At 43.7% G+C, this 19,125-nt stretch overlaps 1 protein-coding gene across 4 annotated transcripts in view; it reads left to right on the top strand.

Annotated features, from left to right (window-relative positions):
- Positions 1–19,125, top strand: part of Vps8 (VPS8 subunit of CORVET complex) — a 207,857-nt gene that overhangs the window by 18,685 nt on the left and 170,047 nt on the right. For 3 of the 4 annotated variants that reach the window (XM_013114582.3, XM_005071629.4, XM_013114581.3), the window contains exons 4-8: positions 7,023–7,153; positions 9,096–9,189; positions 12,178–12,210; positions 13,259–13,313; positions 16,156–16,161. In XM_013114582.3, the coding sequence (XP_012970036.1) occupies positions 7,023–7,153; positions 9,096–9,189; positions 12,178–12,210; positions 13,259–13,313; positions 16,156–16,161 (319 nt within the window). The remainder of the gene's footprint in view (positions 1–7,022; positions 7,154–9,095; positions 9,190–12,177; positions 12,211–13,258; positions 13,314–16,155; positions 16,162–19,125) is intronic. The other variant, XM_005071628.4, reaches the window with a different exon arrangement.

Here is a 19,125-nt window from a genome sequence, read left to right as displayed (position 1 = left end):
GTTGGCTTTGGGACTCTGGCTGTTAAGTGGATACTAAATAAAACAAAAAATTAGCAAGATCTGGCACGGCAGAGAAAGATCCAGTTGCTTGTGTTAAAGAAGAAATGTTGGATACGATGGTGTGGGTGGGGATGGGGGAACTACCTTATTTAACCCTTATTTAACAGGAGATGGAGGACAAGAGAGAAGGGCAAGGGAATAAGGGAGAGGGGGAAGGGGTATTTGTCCCAAAGGGAGGACAAAGGATTGACTGCCTCCGGATTGAGAGGAGACGGATGTGGCAGGCACATAGGAAAAGGTGGTTTATAAAGGTAAAAGGTGAAATCCCATATTAGGATGAGGTGTTTAATTTTAAAAAATTATTCTATGTGTCTTCCACATCATGTATCTTGATCCCATTCGTTCCCTGTCCCATTGTATCTTCCCTCTTCCCATGCACCTGCTCCCCAATAAAACAAAATTCAAGAGAAAAAAAGGAAGAAAATAAAATGAAAAAAAAAAGGGAAAAATTATCTCTTCATGGAAGCTGCAGTGTGACCCAATAAGTCATACCTATACCCCTTTGTCCATACATCTCTACTTGTAAGTGTTCATTGCAAACAGAGGTGTTTAATTTTAATTGGGTATATCAATTAGATGAGCCAAAGGGGGCTTTGATTGCTGGACTTCAGTACTTTGATAGCTGGACCTTGGTAGTCAGCCTCGGGAGGAGGAAGTGGCCAGATAAGGGAGTAGACCTTGGGGCTAGATTTAGGAATGCAAGGCCGAGGGAATGGGGAGAAGGGCAAGGTCTTCCAGAGCCACATGCTCGTGTGAGCTAGAGCCCTTCAACCGTTATGAGCAAAAGCCACGTGGGAGCAAAGGGTTTATTTCAGCCTACAGTTTACACTCCATCACTGAGGGAGTCTGGGCAGGAACTGAAGGCAGGAACTGAAGGCAGGAACCGAAGTAGAAACCGGGGAGGAATGCTGCTTCCTGCTTGTTCTTCAGGCTTCTGTTAGCTAGCTTTCTTATTTATACCTCCCAGGACCACCGTCTCTGAATTAACAAGTTTATTTACCTCCTTCTCTCTCTCTCTCTCTCTCTCTCTCTCTCTCTCTCTCTCTCTCTCTCTCTCTCTCTCTCTCTCTCTCTCTCCCTCCTCCCTCTCTCCTTCCCTCCCTCCCTCTCTCCTTCCCTCCCTCCCTCCTCCCCACTCTCCCCCTGCTTCTCTCCCTCTTCCCCTTTTTATTTTTTCCTTTCTGCATCTCCTTCCCCTTCTCTCCTTCCCTTCCTCTCAGGGCTCATGTGTGCTGCATTCTTAGTCCTTTAAAGGACTTTCTAACATCTTTAAGACAGGAGACGGAAGTGATGCCTGCTGATGCTCACGGCTCTCAGAGTCACACCTCTGTCTGTGTCATACATGCTTGTAGGGCTGTAGATGGCACCGCACACTTTACTGAATACTTTCTCTGTGAGTGCTATTGTTCTGTTGTTTGGTTTGGATTTTTAGTTCATTTTTTACAATGCTAACGATTGAACACAGGGTCTTGTGCATTCTGGGCAAGCATCCTACTCCCAAGCTATCTCCTTGACTTAATTTTTTTATTAGTTTGAAGTTATAGTTACTTTGTATTTTACTTCAAAAGTATTTTGTAAGATCTGTGTTAAGACAAAACATTTTCAGTTTTTACATTGGTAGCATTGTACTCTGAAAGAATCTCTTGCAGTGAAATGTTTACTTATTAATTTATTAATAACTTTTTTGTTTGGTTTTTTGAGAGAGGGTTTCTCTGTAACAGCCCTGGCTGTCCTGGAACTCGCTCTGTAGACCATACTGGTCTTAAACTCACAGAGCTCCACCTACCTCTGTCTCTTGAGTGCTGGGATTAAAGGTGTGTGCTGCCACTGCCTGGCTATTAATAACTATTTCTGATAGACTTTTTTTATTTAGGGATAAGGAAATTAATTTTAGCTAGTTTGGTTAGCATAGCTTAATCACATTTTCATTGAGCTATCTTACTGAGTATGAAATAAAGTTATCTTAATGAACTCTAATCACAGCTTTATTTGCACATCTGTAAACATTGGCAACAAAAACATTGCTCCTGTGGGGCCGGAGAGATGTCTCAGCAGTCAAGAGCACTTGTTGCTCAGCAGAGGACCTGGGTTCAATTCCCAGCACCCAGTGTTTCACAGCCACCCTTAACGCCAGTCCCAAGGGGTCTGATGCCCTCTTTGGACCCCCTTAGGGACCAGGCACACATGGTGTACACATATGCGTGAGGGCAGAACGAACATTCATACACGTAAAATAAAAATAAATCTAGAAAGGTAATAAATTTTAAAGATAAGAAATGTTTCTATGAGTGAGACTGTTCCCATAATGAAAGCAAACTATCCTGGCACAGCATTTTGTCCCTGAGGAACAGCAAGTGCCGTTGTTGATGTAGCTCACCAATAAGATAATACTGTTTCTACTGTGGTTATAATTTGGTGCCCACTGTGTCAGATGCTAATATCAAATAGAGCCATATAGCAGTCTCTGTCCTTGAGAGAGAAAGGAGTGGGACTCAAAATTGGGTAGGTGTTGGGAGCTAGCAGTTAGATAAGAGAAAGAAAAAAAAATCATTGTGAAGACTTATCACTGGTCATTAAAGGAAATGATTAAAAAACCAAAAGGTAGCATAACTTTTCCTCTGAATTATGTATATGTATATATTCTATAATGTTCAGTTATACCAACTTGAAGGGAGGTTGGGAAAATGGACTTCTGGTGTTTTTAAAATGGAAAGATAGAAACTTCTAAGATGCCCTGGCCCCAGGCTTGGGGTATGAAGTAGCCTCTGAGGTTCTACGTGGGAAATTATGTTCTCCAACTGTTGTAACTGGTCCCTTCCTCCCACTAACCTTGTTCTTTGACCTCATCATGACCTGTCTCCTGACCTGTCGTAGTCTCCCAGTTTCAGAGTGATGCTGGCTTCACTTCAGGTCTGCTGTTGGGAAGTCAGGAATATCTAGTGAACTTCTTGCAGTGTGCGCACAGAAATGTGAACGGATGTTAAGTGTGCAGCAGAGGCAGCGTGCCGGCTGAGCAGCCTGCGCAGCAGAATGCAGAGAGAGGCAGAAGCACATCCTATCCCCCAAACGCCTCTTGCGCGTCAGCACCTAGTCCTCGGTAGCTTTGCCTGCTTTGTCCTTCCACACGCAGGGTAGCGTGTGTACACATGCACGTGGGACATATGCTTGCATCTCTGACTTACTTTCTCCGGCACTCTGTTGTAACCGTTCATTCGTCACCGTTACTCTGTCATTCTCTGCATGTCTTCTCATCTACTCATCCTACTGTTGATAGACATTTGTGTGGTTATTTTCATCTTGTCTCATGTGCACGTACAGCTATGTCCTCACATTTTTCTTGTGCATGCCCCCTAGAACTGGGAAGTGCAACTCAGCTTTTGTGAACACTGCCATGGGCTATCAAGTAGTTGCTTTAATGTATCCTTTAGGAGGAAGGTCTGAGACATCAGGTTTTGATGTCTGGTTGTTTATACACTTGTTAACTCTTTAGTGTATCCTTTAGGAGAAAGGTCTGAGACATCAGGTTGTGATGTCTGGTTGTTTATACACTTGTTAACTCTTTAGTGTATCCTTTAGGAGAAAGGTCTGAGACATCAGGTTGTGATGTCTGGTTGTTTATACACTTGTTAACTCTTGAGTTTTGCTGTGCCCTTCTTTGACCTTTCAGGCTTAATGAAAAATACATAGTGATTTTAATTTGAATTTTTTTCAAGATTGATGACGTTGGATACTTCCAAGTAGATTTTGGCCCTTTGGCTATCTCTTTTATGAAAAGCTCCCCTCCCCCTTTAAAGATTTATTTATTTTATGTATATTAGTGCTGTAACATCTGCATGCCAGAAGAAGACATCAGATCCTGTTATAGGTAATTGTGAGCCACCATGTGGATGCTTGGAGTTGAACTCAGGACCTCTGGAAGAGCAGCCAGGGCACTTAACTGCTGAGCCATCTCTCTAGCCCAGGAGTTCTTCATATATGCCGTGCAACCTGCAACCTATCTTAGATGTAGTTACTGAAATCTCTTCTTTCATTATGTATCTTTTTACACCACTAGTGACTTCATTTGATGCCTAGAGGTTATTAGCATAGTTCAGCGTTTTAGACTTTCCCATTGTGATTAGTTATTTGTGTTTCCTGTGTTTAAGAAACTGTTGCCAAATTCTGAGGCAGGATCTTATTATCCTGTTTATTCCAAAATCTTTTATTGTTTTTCCTTTCATATTTAGATCTGTAACTCATCTGTAATTTTTTTCTGTCTGCATTAATGTTAGGATGATCTGATATCATTTACTGAAAAGAATATTCTTGGTTGTGGTGTCACATACTTGTGGGAATCTGGTTTAACTGGTCTGTCTGTGGCTGCCCCAATATCTCATTATCACATTCTATGGATTGAGACTTTAGATCTTAAGTCTGGTAGAACACATGCCTAGCATGTGAGGCCCTGGGATTCATCACCAGTAACACACATGCAGACATACAGACACACACACACAAAGAAAGCAAGGCGGGAAGAAGGAGAGGAGGAGGGGGAGGGGGGGAGGGAAGCAGAAGCAGAGCATCAGCCACCAGGAAGGAGTTCAGGGTCCTTCTCAGCTGCACAGGCAGCGCAAGGCTAGCATAGGCTACACGAGACCCAGCCTGGAAAAAAAAAAGTACGGGGCTGTAGAGTTGGTTCAGTGGTTATGAACACTTGCTACACTTGCAGAGGACCCAGGTTCGATTCCCAGCACCCACATGGTGGCTCACAATTGTCTTGTCTGTAACTCCAGTTTCAGGGGAGCTGATGCTGCCTTCTTGTCTCTGCATGCACAGGTTGCACAGACTTGCAGACAAAACACTCACACTTACAGATACATGCACATGCATGTCTGCACACATGTGCATGAGCATGGCTTTCTCTCTCTCTCTCATACACACACACACACACACACACACACACACACACACGCTCACATACTCATAATTCTAAAGAACAAGTAACAAATAAACAAATTGTAAACAAATAAAACAAACATAGGCCTTGACACCAGTGCCTGAGGTGTCCCAGCTCTGTCGTTGCTGTGGAGATCGATAGGTCTCAGTTTTGGGCTTTCACCACGCCAGGTTCAGGGGCTTGCACAAGACTGCTAAGCTTGATAAGAGTGTATGGATTTTACACAGTTCATGGAAAGCTGGTATCTTTACTGGGTAGCAGTAGTTTTAAATTCCTCTTGACTTCCTCAATTCTTTATTCCCTTCACTTTTTCTTTCAGCTATCCTGCAAGCCTGGCTTTTCTCAGGTGATCTGTTTTATTTAATTATGTGTCCAGGCTACTTAAGAAAATCAAATAAGGCTTTGATTGACTCTCTTTCTCTGACCTTTGCCCTGCAGTTCTTATTTCCAAATTATTTCCTTTTCCTACAGCAATTGCTATAGTCTTTCACAGTTGTCAAGTAGCTGTCTCCTTGCCAAGTACAAGCTCACTCTTAGTAGACTTAGGGGTGGTGGAGAATTCTGGAATGTCGTGAAATTATAGACTAATGTTGAAGTTGAAGACAGATTTCAGGGCCATTACCACATGGCACTTAAAGCTGTGGTTATGAAAAAGCTTGCTTCAGTAGGGAGTGTCTGAGGAGCAGAAGAGAGTACGAATATTCCTGAGGAATTACAGAGTTTAATGGAGGGCTGAGGAGAAGCTAGGAAATGGAGCCCCAAGAGTCACATAAGCAGGGAAAGGCACTTCTGCTGGGAACCAAGGAGAGAGAGTGTTTGTCCGTGGGGGTGGGGGTGAGGCAGAGTGCTGACTTGAAGTGGCCAGTACCTTCATCACCACTGGTAATCAGTCAGCAGCTCAGAGTGAAGGGGAGAGTGGAGGTGATGGGCGTGGATGGCATTCCCTGGAATAGTGCCTGGAAATGCGAGGCGAGGGCTGGCAGGGAGGCGGTGTTCAGAGGCCAAGCTCCTCACCTCCTTCATCTGCTGTCTGTGACTGAAGGCCAGGCCTGTCAGAGTGGCAATCCCTCAAGGCGGCACCTCAGAGTCTTCTTTGACATTTGCTCTCCAGCCCCTCCCCCTCATTAAAAGGTAACGGGCACTTGATTTAGCTCAGCAATGCCTCCCTCCTCATGGCCTCCCTTGGCCTGTGCATTCCTGCTGGACTCTCTTCTCCTTCCTTGGTATTCAGATGGTCCTTTAGCTGGCCCTTAACCTCCTCCACCACAGCCTCTCCCTCCCCGTGTCACTCAGCATGCGTCCATACTTATCTTCCTAAAACACGGTTCCCATCTTGTCTGCTTCTTAAAAGTCTCCATTCCCTTCTAGCTGCTGCTGTAGATGGTATTCTAGTTAATTACACAGCGAGTGCCGTTACAGGTGAGGCCTTGTAGCGGGCACTGTAGGTATGGTGGCAGACGCTAGCCCTGCTGCCACCAAACCTGATAGAAAACACTGCCTTTTACAAATTGGACTCTGGCTCATATTCCTAGACCCTCTTCAGCTTGTATTCATATACTCCTGCCATTTATGGCAGCTTCCTTTATCCCCAGTAAAATCCATGTTACGGAATCAAGGTTTCTGCACGTTTCCCACAGAAATGTCTTTCTTCTGTTATATTTTCACGGCAGACACTTGTTTTCTTCTAATTAGCCATTGTTCGGTAGTTAGCAGTGAAGTTTCTGTACAGGCTTGGTTTTTCAAAAGACTCTGCAGCTAGCAATGACCTGTACAGCTAATTGTTCCTGCTTCTTCCTGTTACAAGGGGGTTTGACATCTTGAATCTTTAGAGTGATCTCTGTGTAGAGTTGGCATTTAACTCTGGGAGTCCTGTGCCATGCCTCTCTGGGGACTGAGAATGCATGGAAGAGAAGGGAAAAGCGGAATCAGGACGTGGGGTGCTGTGGGAAAGCCAGCAGCGCCCCCTCACGTGTCTTAGGGCATGTTTGCAGTCTTGAGTTTATGACTGTGTCTCCTTTCAACTCAGACCGATGATGAAGATGAATCCTTTGTTCTTGAGGACCCTACGTTGCTAAACATCGACACCATTGATTCTCACTCGTATGACACGTCTTCTGTGGCAAGCTCGGACAGCGGCGACAGGGCCAACTTAAAGAGGTGACTATGCTTGTGAATCGTACTTGGGTATGATTGTGTAAAGTCACTTTCTTTATGGTAGTCTAGATGATTATTTAAAACCAGTGTCTTCATGGCTGTCTAGTTTGATTATTGAAAGTCAGTGTCTCCATGGTGCAGTGCAATTAGCTTGGAGTAGGTTCAGAAAGCATCAGAGACGGGGTGGGGGTTTGGGGGTAGAATGACACACAACACTTGGAACTCTAAATAACTTCAGTCTCAACTGCTCCTCACCTTCCAAACTCTCGGGGAGAGCGTGGAGAGGAGGGAAGTGGAGGAAGCGTGGTATAAATGGTCACTGAAGCCACGTGTGACCTGGATGCTGACCTGTGACCTGCGCTCTTCCCGTGTCAGCACTGTCTTCCTTAGGTGCAGGGATCCTTGTAGGTGTTCTCACCTCCTTGCTTTACAAACAGGTGAATTTTTTTTTCCCGAGACAGGGTTTCTCTGTGGCTTTGGGGCCTGTCCTGGAACTCCCTCTTGTAGACTAGGCTGGCCTCGAACTCACAGAGATCCACCTGTCTCTGCCTCCCAAGTGCTGGGATTAAAGGCGTGCGCCACCACTGCCTGGCCAGATGATTTTTTTTTTTTTTTTAACAAGACAGGGTTTCTCTGTTTTGGAGGCTGTCGGTCCAGCCTGGCCTCGAACTCACAGAGATCTGCCTGCCTCTGCCTCTCGTGTGCTGGGATTAAAGGCGTGCGCCACCAACGCCTGGCCAGATGAATGTTTTTGATGACATATTTCCCTGTTTAAAATCGAGGGAGTTGTAGCCTGTGAGGTGTGTCTAAGTTTCGATACTGTCGCAGGTTCACACTTGAAAACCATGCAATTTAGCTAAAAGAAAAAAAAATCACACACACACACACACACACACACCCACAGACACGAAAACACATACCACACACACATACACACCACACACACACTACATACACAGACACTCACATACACCACACACACACATACACACCACACATACACACTATACACACAGAGACACTCACATACTACACACACACACACACACCACACACACACACACACACACACACACACACACTAAACGGGCTCTTGATTCGTGTTGAGCTGTGTTCATTGCTCGCCTGGGCTGCAGGTGGCTCACTGGGCATGAGCTGCACGTGACTGGTAGGTGAATGAAGTCCTTGTGTGGCGCCAGGCCAGGCCCTGCTTCCGCTTTGAGCCTGTCTGTGAGCCCTTTCACCCTGGCCACCCAGGCTGTGCCTCTTTGTCCTCACCTCCCTACACTGTGCCCAGGCAGATTAGACGTCGCTTTTCCGGTAGCTGTACCCCAATAAACAGGATACACTCTTCGCCATCTGCGTGACATTCGTATTTCTTGTCAATGCTGTTTGTCAGCCCCTCCCACTGGGCGGTGAGAGCCTCATGGCAGCACCTGTGCCCTCCTGGGCTTGGGATCAGCGGAGTACATTTTAGTCAGAATGGGCATACCCTGATTCATGCTTGGTGAAAGTTTAAGGGTTCCTTTTTGGCTGGTGATGAAGCATTTAATGGAAAGGAGGCATAAGTAGGAGCAACAGAGTGAGTGAGGCAGGTTGGGGAAGGGAGGAAGGCAGAGGTTGTGAGGCAGGTGGGGTTGTAGGTTCATGGACAGGAGTGAGCGGTGGTCTGTGCAGCCCTCGGAGAGCAGGAGAAGCCAACCCCAGGTCAGGTGGGCAGGGAGCATTTTGAGCATAGAAGAAGAATGTTAGTTTATTTTCTTCAGTCTGTCTGAGCCTCAAGGGTTAGGACACTTCTGAATGTTAGTCTGTTCTACTTTCAAAAACAGCTAACAAAAATTGTATAATGCTTAGTAATTAATGACTGAACAGTGTTATTTTCAGAGCCTTGGGACCCAGCCTTTTAAACCCTTCTGCTAACTGTCTCCTCCTCGCTGTCTCTTAGGAAGAAGAAGCTGCCCGACTCCTTCTCACTGCACGGGTCGGTTATGCGACATTCACTTCTGAAGGGGATATCCGCGCAGATCGTGTCTGCGGCCGTGAGTGTCTGTCCCTGTCACAGCCGGATGGCCTATCGTGTTTTTTCCGATTACTTTTGCCTTGTAAGAAATGGCTGCACGTCTTGACATAGGAATTAGTGCAGCCCTGAGAGTAAAGGCCTGTGGGGCCGAGTGAAGCCTGGCAACAAGCGGGGAGACACGCTCTCTGCCTTGTCTTAGGAGTTTGGCTGAGGTGAAGGACTTGTTTTGTAGCCTTTGTGTGGACAGATGATGGATCAGGATTATAACCCAATGATTTAAAAATCATTCACCAGTCTTTTTCATGTGCCCTTGAGAAAAAAGGGTAAAGCCGTACCCTGACTTGGCAACTCAAAAGCAGCTCAGAGAGGGGAGAGGCACCTCTGTGAAAGGCTCTGGTGAGTGGGCCATCGTACAGTGGCTGTGATGGAATATTTGTGGTCGCTTTAAAAAATGTTTTAGAAAGCCAGGCGCTGGTGGCCTTTAATCCCACCATGTGGGAAGCAGAGGCAGGCAGATCTCTGTGAGTTCGAGGCCAGCCTGGTCAACAGAGCGAGTTCCAGGACAGGCTTCAAAACAATACAGAGAAACCCTGTATAAAGTAATATTTAAGACAGTGGGCAGTGGGCAGACTCTTCCTTTGACCTCACAGCCTGTACTTACATTTAGCCTGTCAAGTCTGTTCTCTGAGTTCAGTAGTTCTGCATGATAAGGGTGACAATATAATGATGATGATACTGCTTTATTCTTTTTATGGTGTTTAACATTCTACACATTTAATTTGAACAAGAAATGAGAGGGATTTTTTAAGAGCGAGAGGGTGAAGCAGTAGGAGTCAGGACATCCAATTGTGTTTCAGGTCTCTAAAGCTCTTTTGCAGACGGCATAATGGTCTTCCTGGGCAGCTGGCCTGTCCTGACCCAGCTGATGCACATAGCATGGGACGTGATGTTAGCTCGAGAGATGCCAGGCGGTGGAGAGTGGGCAGTGCCCTTCCTCCTTTCTGTGGAGAGTAGCTCATATTTGCCAGAATGGAAACCACCTGTTGAGGATCATGTTTCCATGACATTTTCTGAATCTAATCCTTATGTAGGTGATGAAATTCATTCCTTCCAAAATCAAGATGAACCAAAGCAGTCATTTGACCCACCTGTGTAGTTCAACAAATATTTTGGATAATGGAGACTGAGCTAGAGCACAGACACTGAGCACTGATTAGATAAACCTGTTCTTTAAAGGGGCCTCCTTCCCCTTGAGGATGAGGAGGCTGTTCTAATAAATGCCAGAGTGTGTGCGCTCTGTTCTCTCTGCATTGCTCTGGCAGAGCTGCCATGGCATGTTGAGATAACACAGCCACGCGTGATGTGGTGCTTTCCTAACCCGGGTTACCAGCTGATTTAAGTCGCCTGCTTTCCCGTGTTGGCGGCGGGTTTGTTGGCATGGAGAGCTGGTTCTGTTTGGGGTCTTTTTCCTGAGTAGTCGCTCACTTGTGCCTCCAGCCTTGTGGACAGCGATGGTATCAGCCCTGCTTGGACCTTGATCATCTTCACTTGGAGTCCATGCATAAAAAACACTTAGGAAGCACGAAATTTTTGAGTCTTATTGCTTAACTTTGGGATCCTTCTCAAAGTAATGTTAATGTGGCTTATGACCATATTTAAAATTAATTCAAATTAGGGTATTTTAAAAAAGGAATTTATCATTTTAAGGATGAATCTTAAGGTACAATGGATGCCTCGGCACATGTTCTATTATTGTTTAAAAGCACGTCTGCTGTGCTGGACTGTCTTGGGGTGACTGTTGGAGCTCACCCACACCTTCTGAAGTGAGCAGCACACGGACCGTCACAGTGTGGGTTGAGCCTCTAACTACATTAGGGAGCTGCATCGTCATCACCAATCCATAACTTAATTAACTCTGTCCCTCCCCTCTTCCTTCCCTTCATCATTCCTCTCCCTCACCCCCCCTCGCTCTGCTTTAGCTCATTGCTCAGCTATGCTACTTTGCTTCTCCTGTGGGCTTCCAGTCACCTCAACTTCAGGAGTGTGTTTATTTTTTAATTAGCATTGCAGGTTTTCTTGTGTCATTTTCATACTATTTACTTTTGGTTGACCCATCTACACTCTTCTCCCTCGTTTCCCTGCTCTACCCCCAGTAAAATTCCAATTTTAATGCTAAAATGTTTCCTGCATCTGCCATTTATGCCTTTTGAAGTCAGATGGCTTCAACATTCATTTGAATGTAGTTTATGTTTCTCATCTGCGCTTTCATTCCTGCTTTTCTCTATGCAGAACGGAGCAGAAATCGTATATCAAATATTTATATCAGGCATTGTGCTAGCTCTGCTCCCCTTGACACAACAGGATGCTGTATCACCATAGGCTGTTGCTACCACTTAAAGCTGCTTAAGCCCCAGATAGACACCGGTATAGCTTTTTTCGCATTTAATTTGGTCCACAGGACAGTGTGTTAGGATAAATAGAGCAGTGCTTGCTCTTGAACACGTGGAGATCACTGTTAAAACAGGTAGGTGACTTTCCTGTCTCAGTTACTGACCAGGAGCAGAAATGTACTTGACATTTGACTTATTTGAGGGCAGCCTTGCTGTTCCCTTGGTTACTGGAGTTAATCTACTGGAGAGGAACATCCTACTTAGAGATGGGGTACCTGCAGCGTGTTCCCCTTTTCTTGGATCTTTGATTCTACCATTTTTGTCCTGTAAGACTTGTAGTCTTTTTACATTACAGGAAACAAACTCCTTTCCTTTCTTCTTTAAATTTTCATTTCTAATCAGCACTGAAGCATCTGTTACCATTAGTAGAATGAAAGTCTTCTCTCATGTTCATCTATTTTGACGTCTATAGCTTTGTCATTTGCTCTTACTGGAGCGGGAGGTGAAGAGTGCATTTCCTGCCAAGTTGATCAGGTCCAAGATTGCATAAAGAGGCTGCATGCTTACTTTCAATGACAATATCTCTTCAAATTCTTCTTTTTCACAATCTCTTTTAGGACAAAGTAGATGCTGGCTTGCCCACAGCAATTGTAAGTATACCTTTAACTCCTCGAGGTAAGGTTTTTAATTTCACTGAGTTCTCAGGTTTATTATTAAAATATTCAGTTCCATTATGATACATTCTTAAGTCATTTTACTCTTGGTAATCAAGTTTAAAACTTGTTCATGCTGGGTTTTGAGTTTTCTACTTTTATTGTTCAGCTCTCAGGCTCTTGCTTGAGAGCAGGTAATGGAGAAACAGACCTTTCCAGCATTAGTTCCCCTGTGAGCTGTGTCCCTTAGTCTATAAGGACTGGGGTAGTATTGAGTGAGCTCACTCTGGCGATACACATTCCACAGCTATGGACTCCAGGGCCAGGCCTGCAGAGAGTGTCTGGAACGGCTGTGGCAAGCCAGAGGAGGCTTGAAAGTGCATTAAGGACCTGTCTTCTGGTTTTCTTCAGCTGCCTCTCTCTGTGGCTTTCACTTTAGTCACTGGTGAGGAAATGGGCTCAAGTGGAACATTCTGGTGTCTCTTGCCTGCTGGTGATAAACCGGAGAAAAGTATTCTCATCCCCCCAGACTGCTAGGAGGTCCTGGGTGGGCCATATAAAAGCAGCTCTTCAGCCTGAGAGGTGGTTTTTATTTAATTATTATTATTTTAAAGTTGATTTATAGCAGTTGTTCTCAACCCTCCTAATTCTGCAACCCTTTAATACAGTTCCTTATGTTGTGGTGACCCCAACCATAAAATTATTTTTGTTCCTACTTCATAACTGCAATTTTGCTACTGTTATGAATTGTAATGTAAATATTCTTGGAGATAGAGGCTTGCTAAAGGGGTTGTGAGCCACAGGTTGAGACCACTGCCTTAAAGGCAGCCAAAGGATATAGTTCATATACAGTACTAAATAGGTGACATTTTGGTAGCATTTCTCTTAAAGTTAGAAGAGCTCTTAGAAATAAAAATGCCCTGGGTTTCATTTCTTGTTTTGCTTTTGGGATGAAATTCCTTATTTTAGTGGTTGGTGCATCAGCTGATGCCTAGATGAAGACAGGCCAGCAACTCCAACACTGACATTTCCCTTTTGTTTCCAGGCAGTGTCCAGTCTGATAGCAGTGGGCACATCTCATGGATTGGCTTTAATATTTGGTAATTTTCTATGTACTTTCTTATTTTCAAGATTCCTTTTAGGTTTTATAATGTCCCTTGAATTATATTTCATATGGTAGACTTGATTTTCAAGGACACAACAAGGAAAACAAGAGTAAGTAGCAGTTGGCATTTACAGTTAAAAATTACTTGAATCACGGCTCATTTCACTGTTCCCTGCACGTTTCTCTCCTTCCTTATGAATATGTAAGGTGTTGCTGCTAGCATATCTGTTGGTGTTCTTTAGACAGGAGAGTAATGTTGGAAAGAACCATGCCTTGTCAACATGTCTCCCTTCGGTTGGTGGTGGTGATCACTTTTTATTCTGAGTCATATTCCAGTCACGGGTATTCAAAAAGGTCTTCAGGGAAAGGGGTCCCCAGGTTTCTGAGTCATTTCCATTGTAAATCTTTCTAAACTGGAAAAAAAAAGTTAGCCTGTAATTACCTTGTTTTGTGAGTTAAGAGAACATGAATAGTTTAATTATATAGTAGAAATTAGTTTCCTCTGAGACTAAGTAATCAGCTTCATTAGTCTTTTGCTTTTGAATTCAGTATCAAGCAGACCATTTTGATCTCTTTTAAAACTTTAAATCCATCAGAAAGCATTCTCAGCTCTTTCTGTGTGTGGAGTCTCCCGACCTGCATTTCTTTTAGATGGGAAGTAGCAGGGGCTGCTGGGGAAGGGTTACCTGAGGGTGCTTTATTAGCAGAACCGACGTTTGATTTCTGTGAGTCTTATAGTTTTTACCACCCGTGTGAATAACTAGCTGTTTGCCATTGTTACTGAACAATTTGACTTTCCATTTATAAATTTTCCATCATTGCAAAAGCTTTATTTAACATATAATTATACTACCCAATCTTTTCAAATGTGGTTGATTTAAATAATAGAGTTTTATTTCTTGAAGAGCAGAAGGAGAGAAACAAAAGTGTAATTTCCCTGAGAGGACTTTAGAATTGAATCTTTAAGTGGTATCTTTTTTCCCCTGCATAATTGAAATGTATGCATAGTAGAAAATGTATAAAACATAGATGCGTGCAAATTGGAAAATATAAAGTTATGAATTCTAATATCTAGGACTAATCTTTAGCATTTCTGTATAGCCATCCAGCCCCATTCCCACATATGTACAGAGCTGAATGCATACTTCTAAGGAGGAGCATGGTAATTTAGAGCCTGCTTTTCATTCTGGTGGGCACCTCCCATGTTTTCTGTGTTTGAAAGTGGCATCTTTGTTCATTCGGGATGTCTCACTGTGCAGCTTAGGCTTGCCCAGAACTTGCTTATGTGGCCTCGATTGGCCATAGACTCGCGGCATTGTCTTGCCTCAGCCTCCCAATGTTGGGAGTAAGGCGTGGAAATCATTTTAATGGACATACAGTAGCCTTTCAAATGGATCCATGAAAATGTAACTAGCTTTTTGCTCAAGGAAACCACGTAAGCTGTGTCTAAACATACACAGCTTTGTTTCTGTGTTTTTTCTTTTTTGGTTTGGGTGGGGATAGGAGCATTAAAGCTTTTCATGTTCTTGTCTAATTGAATTCCAGCAAACTGTTCGAGCATGGTGTGCAGCAGGTGGGGAGGGCCTCATTTTCCTCTGAGGGGAAATTGGTATTACATCATTATGTGGGGGGGGGTCTCACAGTCTTGTGTCTCAGTGCTGTAATTTTAGGTGTATGAAGTGACTGAGAACCAGGGCTTAAGTGACATGCACAGAGCCAAGCACAGAATTAAATAACACTGGCTCCTTGATCAGCACCCTCCACTATTTTCAGTAGTCATGACTCCCACTCCCCAGAGAAGATAATGCAGAACTGCAAGAAACGAAGAAGAGAAGGCCTAGAGGCCACAGGACAGAGTGCCTGCCTGCCTGTGTTGCCTTTTCCATGGAGCAGTAGCCGGTTTTCCACAGCTCTGCTTAGCTCTCTCCTTATCGGGAGGTTTGTGTGTGTAGCCACGCACAAAGTGCTCGCTACAGACAAGCATGTTAACATGGAAGAGCATTACCCTTGATGCTGTCTCCTTCCCTTCCTTGGACCTGCCTGCTGGCTTTCTAAAATCCTCAGCAGCTCTCCTGGAGCAGAGATGAGGCATTCATCTTTTCTTACGGCTCATGGGAAAGATAGTGTGCCAGAGCAGACATTCTGCGGAGGAACCATAGTATCTGGTTTTGACTGAGTTTTAATAGTTCAGTTAAATCTCACTTGTTTGTAGGAGACAGATGTTTGGACAGTGCTTTATAACAAATGCATTAAAATTTGCTAAAAGCCCAGAAACAACTGGCAGACACTGTGACGTGTCTAGACTAGCAGTCTGGGTTAGATCTAGTCTTTTAAAAATATCTTTGTTTATCACAGAAGAAACCTAGCGAAAGACCAACTTTGAGTGCTGTTAGGTTCTTTGTGAATCAGGCCTGAGTCTTTAAAACTGTAACCCCGCGCTTCTGGAAGGCTCGCAGAGTTCCAGCATGCGGCCCCCAGCGAGTCTCGGGTCTCACCTCACACCTGTCCTCCTCCCTGCAGCCTCACCCTCCAGTTTCCCTTTGCCCTCAGCGTGCTCTGCTGATGTGTCTCTGTGAAATAGTTTTGTTTCTGTCTAACTGAAAGGTGGCTTACTGACTGTTTGAATGTTGCATGTTTTCTCTTTTCCCAGAACCAGTATCTGATTGTAACCACAAATGCTAGGGAACATCACTTAATCCAACTGAGCATCTGTCACTCCCATAGATAAACAAAACTCATCACTTAGACCCTCAGAGTTTGCCTGCATTTTTCTATGAACTTTTGAACTGATTTCCTTTTCTTCCTCTCTTTCGATCTTTTCTCCATGGATCCAAAAGGAAAAGGTATAGTACATTTGGTATGCATGACTAGTTCTTTTTCTTTTGAGCTTTTTAACATTGGAAGAGAGTATTGTCAATTACACTTAATTCCTTCTTATGAAAGAAAAATAGCTACCTAAAATTGGTTAAAACAGGCATTGTGAAAATTAAAACTGTATGCATATTTTCAATGCTTTATTTTAGCTGAAAATAAGGAATTCTTTTATGTAGTTTTCAGTATGTTCTGCCTCCAGTAATCTTTTATTACAGCCCTGAGCTTCTTTGTGTCTGCCAATGGAGGTGTGCAACTACATTTTTTTTTTTTTGTCATAAACCTTATTGATAATGAGTCACAGAGCATTTCAGCCTGGTCAGTTAATCCATGAGTACAGTATTCTGGGTTCTAGGGAAACCTTGCTTTGGTGTTTTATTTAACATTATCTTGTTGATACCCAGTTTAATACTTTTGTAGAGTAACTCTTCTCCAGGCTTTTCTGAAGCATCTGCCTGGTGCCCACGACAACCACAGCTCCTTGTTTGTGCTTGTCTGTCAGTGAAAGTTCACTAACATCACAGTGGCATGGGTACCTGGGAATGAACATTGACTGTTGTGTAGAAGTCAGCCATGCATTCAGGTTGTCCTGGTTAGGAAGCTTCCCTGAGGAGTAAGGTTTGGCTGTGTGCAACTCAGGTAATAGTGCATCTACTATTTTGTATCAAACAGGACAAATGCTTCATAATGAGGCCACCTTCTTAATTTTCCCTTGGCCCTAGAGCTTATTATGGTGTGAGAAAATACAGGACAAGAAAATAGCACTTAGCCTGGGCGTGGTGGCAGCTGGATCTCTGTGAGTTCCAGGCCAGCCTGGTCTGCAGAGCGAGTTCCAGGACAGCCAAAGCCACATAGAGAAACCCTGCCTCAAGAAACCAACACCATACCCCCACTCAAAACCAAACCAACAACAACAACAACAGTAACAACAACAAACCCAGCGCTTGAGAGTGGTGACTGTGGGCAGGTTAGGGTTAGACTAACCTGCTTACAAGTAAATTCTGTTCGTTGTGGAATTCTTGGAGTATGTTCACCTTTACATTTGGAGCTATTATTTGTGAATTTTGTTGCTATTTCTCACATTACTGTTAAGCCCAGCATGAGGTCTGCCCTAAGCAAAGTGTGCTTTGAGCATTCCTTATCCAAATGCTTGGTGTCTGCCGTGCTTCAAATTTTGAGTCTTTTGCATTTTGGAATGTTTGCATAGACTTTGCCAGTTGAACATCTCTAATCTAAAAATCTAAAGCGGTGCAATGTCAGTTTGATGAAGCTCAGGAAGGACTAGATTTTTGTAGTACTTTAGATTTTGGTTGTTTGGATTACGGGTGCACATCCAGTACTAATATAAAAAATAAGTGTAATTCACTGCAATGGCAAATAGCCTTTTTTCCCCCCTTGATTTAGGACAAAGTACCACCTTGTATTTTTGGTTGCCCTGGGACTCACTGAGTAGACTAAGTTGGCCTTGAACTTGTGGCAGTCCTGCCTGTGCTTCCAGTGTTGGGTGTTGAGATTATAGGTCACCTCACTATGGTGATATATTATGTATGATTTATTAAAGCTTGCCTGAGGATTCAGAAAGCAAAGTCAGCCATAAGCCATAGAAGCCAGGCACACACCTTTAATCCCAGCAGCCAGAAGCTTGGAGGTGGTGGTTCACACCTTTAATCCTAGGACTCAGAATTAAGAGGTACACTGAGCTCTGTGAGTCAAGGCCATCCGGATTTACCCAAGATTGAATCAGTCTAAAAGAGAATTATAGCTCACACCTTTAATCCCAGGACTCATGAGAGGTATATAAGACAGGAGCAAAGTCTCAGTATGAGACATTGATTCTCCAGGCATACACACTGAGAATAGAAGGGACTCATTCTCCAGCCATGTTGAGAATAGAAACACCCAGCCCTCTTAGAGGTGAGAGTTCTCTGGTAGCTTGCCTGTGTTGCTCCCCTGATATCCAGGTTGAACCCCAATATCTGTCACTGGGTCTTTTACTTATTCGTGCTACACCTCACCTAGCTTCTGTGTTTTTGTGGTTATTCTGGACCTAGAGTCCTCTTAACTAATTTTTGAACGATATTATTGCTGCCAATATTAATTTTTTGGTTTCATGTCACTCGATAATTCTCAGATTGTTCATAGACATCTTGTTGTTCAAATTTTAAGCTCTGTGAAGCATGCAGGAAAAGTGATGGTTTCACTTTGTATTTCTTGGCTGGGTCACCTCCTTCATAATGCCAACACTTAAAATACTAAGTCGACAATGTTAACCAGACATAATTTTATGCTGCTTTGTATGTGAAAGTAGATGAATTTACTATAAATTTAGTACATTTGTTTTCAATGCTAGACAGAGGAGCTTCCGGAATGCAGGGGAGAACAGAGCTATTTAATTTCTTTTGAAATTGATGACTTTCGGAGCCTGGGCAGAGCTCTCACCCTCCCTCTCCTTTCTTCTGTGTACATTCATTCTCCCTGTCCTTCTTCAGTTCCCCTTCCCCGGAACTGCAAGCTGTCACTGTTTAAAAGAGGCTGTACATTATCTCAGCCGACCACTCCCCCACTTGTGCAGACTCATACAGACTACAGAATGTTTAGCTCCCGAGGCAGGAGAAACCCACGGTGTTGCATGGAATAGCTACCTCTGCCGAATTTAGAAGGTTACCCATAGCAAGCTTAGCATGCCATAAAAATAGGATGTATAAATGCAGAACAGAAACTGAAGGATAGCTTCGTGGTGTCAAAGCAGATTGTATTTTATATGTAATCCATCTCCTGCCACCATCTCTGCTACTTTAAAAATATTGTGTATAACTATAATCTAAAGTTAGTTTTAGGTGGGAACCTAATCATATGCGAGGATATTGAATTGGTCCTTTGTAGTCTGTAATTGGTCCTTTAGTAATCTCTTCTTTCAGTGAAGCAGTGAGGTGATG

Source organism: Mesocricetus auratus, unplaced genomic scaffold (assembly GCF_017639785.1).
Source record: "Mesocricetus auratus isolate SY011 unplaced genomic scaffold, BCM_Maur_2.0 Super-Scaffold_100008, whole genome shotgun sequence".
In the NCBI taxonomy this organism is placed as follows: domain Eukaryota; kingdom Metazoa; phylum Chordata; class Mammalia; order Rodentia; family Cricetidae; genus Mesocricetus; species Mesocricetus auratus.
Note: the sequence above shows the minus strand (reverse complement) of the source record. Positions and strands in the feature narration are given on the sequence as shown.